An 8021-nucleotide genomic window follows, 5' to 3' on the forward strand; every position below is an offset into this window, starting at 1 on the left:
TCGCTCATTTCAAGAATTGCATTTCCTTACTTTCCTATTGCAGTCAATGTTTTTGCAAGTGTGCTTAGGATTGGCTCATACAAATAAGTTTACAATTGAGTTAAGAGATTGAAATTAGCTCATGCAAATCGAGTTTCAAGTGTAGGCCTACTCAGTAAAAAAAAGCAAAGGAGATTGCAGTGTAGCAACCAAGCCAAATTTCAAACTTATAATTTTATATCGGATTCAACCACGCTTTCACATTTTGTTGCTTCTACCTTTTTCTGTACTTCAAGCTATGTTTTAGCATGGTTTGTTTTTCGACATGATGTTCAGAAGTAAAAACATACTGAACAGTGTTTCCTTTTAAAAAAGGTAAACATTGTTGGCTAACCTACACCGATTACTTATACATACTTTGTCTATAACAACACAGCCAAGTGTTAGAGCCCCCCCAAAAAAAATTTTAGGAATGCACCCCTGAATATCATGTAATGTAAAAAAGACTTTGATAAGATGGAAATTGCCTAAAGAATTCTCTTGTACTTGATCTAGCTCATGAATGAAGAAAGATTAGTGAGGCTTAAACAAGTCAGAATGTTCCTAAAATAATATGTCACGCTTTTTCTCTATTGCCATTTGTAGTGGGTAAATATTTCCAATTTCATTGCTTTGGCACATGAGAACACTACTTCCATCACTTTTAATCTTTATTTGCATTTACACAACAGGTTGAGGAATTTTGATATGGAAAAGATTAAGTTAAATCATTTGCACAATCAATCAAGATAGTAGTCTACAATTACAGTATTATTTTGGAAATAAAAGATTATTCTTCCATGATGGATGCTCAAGTTACTCATATAGCTCAAATACTGAAAGAACAACTAGAGTGGTTAAGACTGAAGAATAATGATGTTAACACCATGATGATGCAAACCAGTGCAGATGTAAAGTTACTGCAACAACAAAACACTCAGCAGCAAATGCTGACACTTGAGTTGGATGCAAAAACAACTATCATTGAGACCAGCATTCAAACAGCCAAAAATACTGTTGCACAGATACAGATGGAAAATAGACGACTTGTTGTGGCAGGTGGTAATATTTCTAAAAACAGCCAGGCAAGTGATTTTACAATAAATTCAATGAATAAACTTGCTCATCAGCTAGAAGAGGAATGGAACATTGTCAAAAAGAAAAACATGCAGTGGAAGAATCAAATCAATACTTTACTTCCAGCTGTTCAAGTACTATGGAATCATATTCAATCCTGTACCGAAACATTACAACAGTTAGATATAGTAAGAGACATGTGGAAATCCGTGGGAGAGCTTCCTGTTGAATCACTGAAAGATCACATAGTAACAATGAAGCAATTCAAGAACTCATCTATCTTGCCATTGCATGACCAGATTAAAGTATTGGATTCTCATGTTGCTCAACTTCATAACACTAATATGGGAATTTCTATAGATGCTGGTAAAAGAGTTGATGAGATTCATATGCGCTGGAAATTGATTCAAATATATTGCAATGAACGCACAAAGCAACTTTTAGAGGCCATAAGAGACTTTGGTCCAAATTCTCAACTTTTTCTGACAACATCAGTAGATGGGCCTTGGGAAAGAGCAGTGTCTGACAATAAAGTTCCATACTACATGAATCACAAAAGTCTCTCGACCAGTTGGGACCATCCCCAGATGGCTGAACTTCTTGAATCAATGGTTGATCTTAATGATATCAGATTTGCTGCTTATAGGACAGCAATGAAAGTACGTCGACTGCAAAAAGCTTTATGTTTGGATTTGCTTTCTCTAAAAGAAGCCCAAAGTACTTTCAATCATCATAAATTGAGTGCAACTTTTGGGAATCCAGCACTCGACAAGGACATGAGTGTTCTGGAAATGATTGGTTGCTTAACAACTTTGTATGATTTTCTAGAACAAGATCACAAGGCATTGGTTAATGTACCTCTTTGTGTAGACATGTGCTTAAACTGGCTTCTTAATGTTTATGATACTAAGCGTCAAGGAAAAATTCATGCATTGTCCTTCAAAATAGGACTAGTATCTTTATGTAATGCCCAATTAGAAGACAAGTACAGATACATCTTTTGCCAGGTAGCAACACATACTGGGTTTGCAGATGAAGGTAAACTGGCTGAAATCTTTAAAAGTTTAATGAAAATACCTTGGCAACTTGGTGAATCAGACTCTTTTGGGGGAACAAACCCCTATCCGAGTGTTCAGAGCTGTTTTCAATTGGTGAGAAATAAACCTGAAATTGATGCAGCACAGTTTATTGATTGGTTGCGACATGAACCTCAGACAATAGTTTGGTTCCATGTTTTACACCGTCTTACTGCTGCAGAAAATGTCATTCATTCTGCTCGTTGTGTAGTTTGTCGTGAGTCACCAATTGTGGGCTTACGATATCGTAGTCTTCGTCACTTTAATTATGATATTTGCCAAAGCTGCTTTTTTTCTGGAAGAGTTGCCAAAAGAAACAAGTTTTGTTTTCCAATTGTTGAACACTGCATCCCAACAACACCTTCTGAAAATCTTCGGGATATGGCAAAGGTTTTAAAAAACAAACTTCGTGGTAAAGTTACCAAAGCACCGCTGGGTTATCTGCCTGTAAATAACAATGGCTTAAGTAAGGATCATTCTCCAGTGTTACAAGAGCTGTATACCAACAGCAATTCTGAGACACATTGCCTAGAAAGCAATCCACCACCGTGTATGCCTAACATAGAAAGCATTGCTTCAGAAGCCCACATGAAAATTCAGAAGTATGCTACAAGGTTAGCAAAAATTGGTGATGATGAGGGATTATTTAAAACATCTGAAGAAGAGTTAGATGATGAACAACAAATGATTTTTCAATATTGCGAAGCAATGAAACAATCTCAAATTCAGAGTGATTTGGCCTGTAACCCACAACGTCATTCTGCAATATTCAGTCAAAAGCAAGATGACACACCTTTCAATGGAATCCATGTGGTACCACAAACTGCAAGTGAACCACCAAGTTTTATATTCAATAAACTGAAAACAGATCATGCTTCCAAACACTTGGCAGCCAATTATTCTGATATGAACTTGAATGAAAAGTCTTCCGTGAACACTGCATCAACAGAGATTGCATATTCTGAACATGCTCCTGGATTGCACACCATCACCCAGAACACTGTTGCTTCATCTTCAGAAACAACAAATTCAGAGTTAGTCCTTGAAGCCCAACTTCTTCATGAACATTCCAGCAGAATAGACAGCCAGGTACAAATGCTAGAAGACCATAATTCTGCAATAAAGGATCAACTAGAAGAGCTACAGGTATTGTGCTATTGTAGTACAGTACCACTAAATCCATTATTGCTGGTTTTATATTACACTAAATTAAGAATACAAATTTGTCAGATTAAGCATTGCATTTGACTGTATTGTGCTTTGAGTCAATGAAGAAATCGCTTTTGAATATATATTTGATATCTTACATAAATCAAATATAATTATTATTATTTGAAACCTTAACAGCCTTAACTTTTTTTTAACAGATTTTATTCGCTCTGCTTTGCTTTTTTGCTTAGCATTGAGCACTTTTTGTAGTATTAATAGTTTTCATTGTTTTGATATCTTACATATGTATTTCATTAATTTTTAACCTTGAATTTTTGAAGATTTGCCTTTAGAAAGCTATAGAGTGAAGATTGATTTTAACAATAAAATATAAATGAAATGTTGTAAAATTTAAGCCATTTACAAGTTTCAAGTAGATGTGCTTGGACTACTGATTATTATTAATTTGACTGTGATAGTGTAAGCCTTTTATTTACAAATTCAAGTCACTTTATTTTGTTTCAAATGTGCACTATTCATTGATAGAATCAGAGATAGCATTGTCAAAATAAAACTAGAACTGCTAATTTGCATTTAGCAGTTTGGTTTTAAATGGTGGCATTTTTAAAACAATCTAACCTTGTAGCATTACATAATAAATTTAAACTTTAAAAAATCAATAGAGTTTTATTATAAAAAGTATCTGCAGAAATTATTATTTAATATTAATAACTACAAATTTATTACTAGATCTGGGGCTGGGCATTGCAATAGCCATTAGTAGGCAATAGGCATTCAACATATTATTCATTAAAATAGATGAACACTAGCGATATTACTGGTATCTCATGTGTCCAATGTACACACATAAATCTTTATTTTTTGTCCAAATTTTGTGTGGTCTCTGACAAGCACGCACCCTATATAGCGTGGCTTAACAGGCAAAATACCTAGCGACCCGGTGCAACATTATGTCCTTACCTGCTCCATTGAAGTTGCACATTTTGGCCTTGCTGGACCGTAATGTTTAGTTGGCTAAGTGTGTGTGAGCAGGCAGGTATCATTGTTTCTTACTTAAGCAGTCAGCCTAAATCCACTTAATCCTCTGGTATTTCTATCTTTTTTACTTTTCTAATCCGTAACCGTAACTTCCAGTTTTTGTTAGCCATTTCTGCATCAACACTGGTTTGTTGTTGATAACAGTTTTTATCAGTCGTTGTTTATACAATTTATTTCAGGTTTTGATTGAGAATCCACAAGAGAGAAAATCCATGTCTGAGCAAAGTCCATTGTCTTCACCAAGTTGCACCACTGCCGCATTTGAACAAGGTAGTCCTCATGATGAAGATCAAATGTTTCCAACAGCTTCTTCACACATCAACAGACTTTTGTGTAATGCGGGAGATCTTTTGTTTTTGTTGGAGGAAAAATAAACTATAGGAAGTACAATATATATATATTGTTTTGTAAGCTATGAACTAAAAGTAGCTTGTTTATTTGTTTGATTTTCATGTAATATCGGTGTGTTTATTTTTATCAATGAAAATTGTGTATCTATCTCAGCATACGTTGTGAACTCATTCATGTGAATTGGTATTTGTTGATGTTGAATTGATGCTATATCATGGGATGTGTAAAGTAATATATATATATATATCAGTGCAAAGGGAAATTAACTTTCTTATTGCGTGTTTGAGAGAGATCAAAAGAATTTTTAAAAAAGAAACAGTGATAGTTTAGAATCCTGCATAGAAACGGCTTTACTGCTTTAGCATGATTGAGCATGGTTATCAAGGTTTTTATTGCTTCTGAACATTGAACAACTATTCCATATTAACACAGCACACTTAAACCTTTTAAAAATAAGATCAAATATTTTATGGTTTTAAGTTTGTGGAAACTTTGAAATAAATCAATAGGATTTTGTTAAAATTGCTGTGATAAGTTATGTAAATATCAAATGACTGATCATTTTGATTTGTACATGTGCATTGATCAATACAGGCTCGGGTAGCCATGGCAAATTTTGCCAATACTAATTTTCATGCAGAATTTTTGAAAAGGGAAAACGTTTTGGTGGCGATCGTTAAAATAGCTAAGGCTCAGCTAACATTAGGTGGGCCATTTTACATCGTTCAAACTTTGGTAGACGTTAATATGATGCAAAAATGGCGACTTTTGCTACTTATGGTGATTATCTTTTCAAAAGATGCATTTAGCAATTAAGCACTGCTCAGCTCATATGACTGTAAACTATACCAGCATCGTGTTTTCATAAGGTGGGGCAAATGTGTTTATAATCTGATTCATATATCAAGATGTGTAATAAAGATATGAATTTCATAAATTACTTGAACATTGAAATATATTGTTAGCAACTTTTTCTATTGGAAGGATTGTGTCTGTGGTGTGATTGTTTTTAAATGGTGATGTGTTGCATAAACTTTTACTCATATGTTTTCCAGTGTTTCGTAAGATTCCTATTCTTTTTCAAATCTTAATCTAGGTCAACTACGGGTCAACATTTGATACGCACGACGTTTTTGAAATAATACGGTGTCAAGAAAATTGTTCCATGTTAAGTTTTTTCAGGCTTGAGACTGACAAGTGTGTTTTAATTCGTTCCTATAATTACTTCTCACCAGGGACACGCTGTGTTTACACCTTAAATGTACAAGGTTAAAGCACATATTACAAAACAAATAGAATAAAAAGGCTTCTCCATATTAACTCACAAGGCAGCACTGCGGTATGGTTCACAATGAACATACAAAATTCGTTAGCTAAAGCAAGAGTAGATGCACAGACGAACGCATTCAACTTCTACTCTCTCATTTTGTTTAGTTTCTTCGCTTGTCTGACCCGTGCTGGATATCTGGGTCGTATTGTGTTACTGTTTTAAGTGTTTGCGTGGTTTTGAAATTATTTTAGTTTTCTAGAATGTTCCCGGCTGAAATATCCAATACTTGTTACATAATGCTTTTCTACCGTAACAAAATAAATATTTCAACTATTATTTCAGTGTTTTGTGCTATACCCTTGTGATTGGTAGTGAGACCCGCAACCAAGCTGGGGTACACAGCTTGCCAATCGTTGTTTCACCTCGTTTTTGCTAAATAAATCATTTTTCTAGTTTCTTATTGAAATGCTTTGCTGGCTGAAAGGTACGCTGAATTTTCGAAGGCATAGAGATTTGTTGATCTTTTTGTGTTTTTCTCGTTTTTACAATTCATGTGTATTTAATTAGCGTTGAATTTTATACCTGTTGCGTGCTCAAAGTTAGCCTATGTGCTACAAGTTATTGTATATTTTAACATGCTTAAGGGTCTTCATGCCATTTTCTCCAAACAATACTAACACTCATCCCAAAGTACTTCATAATTTCATCCGAGACACATAGTACATACTGTACTTCAAGCGGATATTCAATTATTCATATGACCGTAACCAATGTGATTTTTCATGTCATTATCATCTTCACTTGCTTGTTTGCATTTTTATTTTTTAAAGTTATGTTTTCTGTATGTGTGCATGACATGTGTCCTTTTGGCTTTTAAATTCAAGATGATATGTTGTCGATACGTGTATTTTGCGTTGTTGTATCTTTTGCATGTTCAAGGTATGCATAATAATCGATCAATGTTGCTGTTTTTTTGCCAACAGTATTAATTTGCTGGTGAGTGATTCCAAAATGATCCGGAGAAACAAGAGTATTGCGGCCTTTCGTTGGTTGCCAACTTGCATGCAATTCGGTCGAGTAAAAAGTTTGTGGTACTTCGTATGAAATCCATTTTTTGACTACACTCGAAAACATAAACCTGTAGGCCTATCAAAGTTGTTAACAACTTTTCTATAATTTGTTAAATGGCGAAGGTGCTTTATGAACTCCAAGTGAAAAGCTTAATATTGTAATGATACCTCAGCAACAGCTTTAGGTACCGTAGTCATTTTTACACAACACGTATCTGCCATTTTCTATTTTTAAAACCTGGCTGATTTTGCATCACGCACATATAATGTTCACTTAGTTATAACACAGCATGTTCACTGTCATATGCTTTAATCACGATTTAGCTTTCTGTTGAATCAAACTAATTGCTTTCTAGTTTTCACCGATCGATGGTACTGTATTTTGAAACTAATTTTTTGTTCTCTTTATAGTGGTGCTTTCATATGGATATAAACGATATTACAGGATATTTCCTTTTATCAAAATAACAGCTCGTTTGCACAGCGTAAGATCAAACGTTTTACTCTTTAATTGATTTTTCGCCGGTTGTCATACAGCAATGTCATGCCGTCAGATGATATTGAATCGTGTTTTTGCCTCAACAAATACATGTTAGGCTAATACAACTACACAAAATCACGATAACTCATTATCTTGCTTTACAAGTTGACACTCTCAGTTTATTTTCTAATAGTGGTTTCGAAATCATTGTAGGCTACATTGATTAATTTCGTTGTGTTGCCTTGCTGTATACCAATCTCCCATAGTTCCTGCCATTTTCTTTAAAATCTTCACTGATTGTTTTTATAGCATGGGATTTGACATCATTTCTTTACTTCAGGTTTATAACAATAAATATTTCTGTTTGAATAACGTTTCATTGATGTTATTGCAAGAATCGATGTTTAGCTAACAGATACAAATCTGTAATGAGCACTTACGTGCTTGACAGAAGCAATATTTACATGACC

General features: G+C 34.3%; 1 protein-coding gene across 1 annotated transcript; it reads left to right on the forward strand.

Moving 5' to 3' along the window:
• Positions 1–821: 821 nt before the first annotated feature.
• On the forward strand, positions 822–8021 carry LOC145778129 (utrophin-like). Its single transcript, XM_082589544.1, has 2 exons — positions 822–3317; positions 4559–8021. The coding sequence occupies exons 1-2, from the start codon at positions 822–824 to the stop codon at positions 4751–4753; spliced, it is 2691 nt and encodes an 896-aa protein (XP_082445670.1). The 3' UTR covers positions 4754–8021.

Source organism: Aplidium turbinatum, chromosome 10 (genome assembly GCF_918807975.1).
Source record: "Aplidium turbinatum chromosome 10, kaAplTurb1.1, whole genome shotgun sequence".
NCBI classification, from domain to species: domain Eukaryota; kingdom Metazoa; phylum Chordata; class Ascidiacea; order Aplousobranchia; family Polyclinidae; genus Aplidium; species Aplidium turbinatum.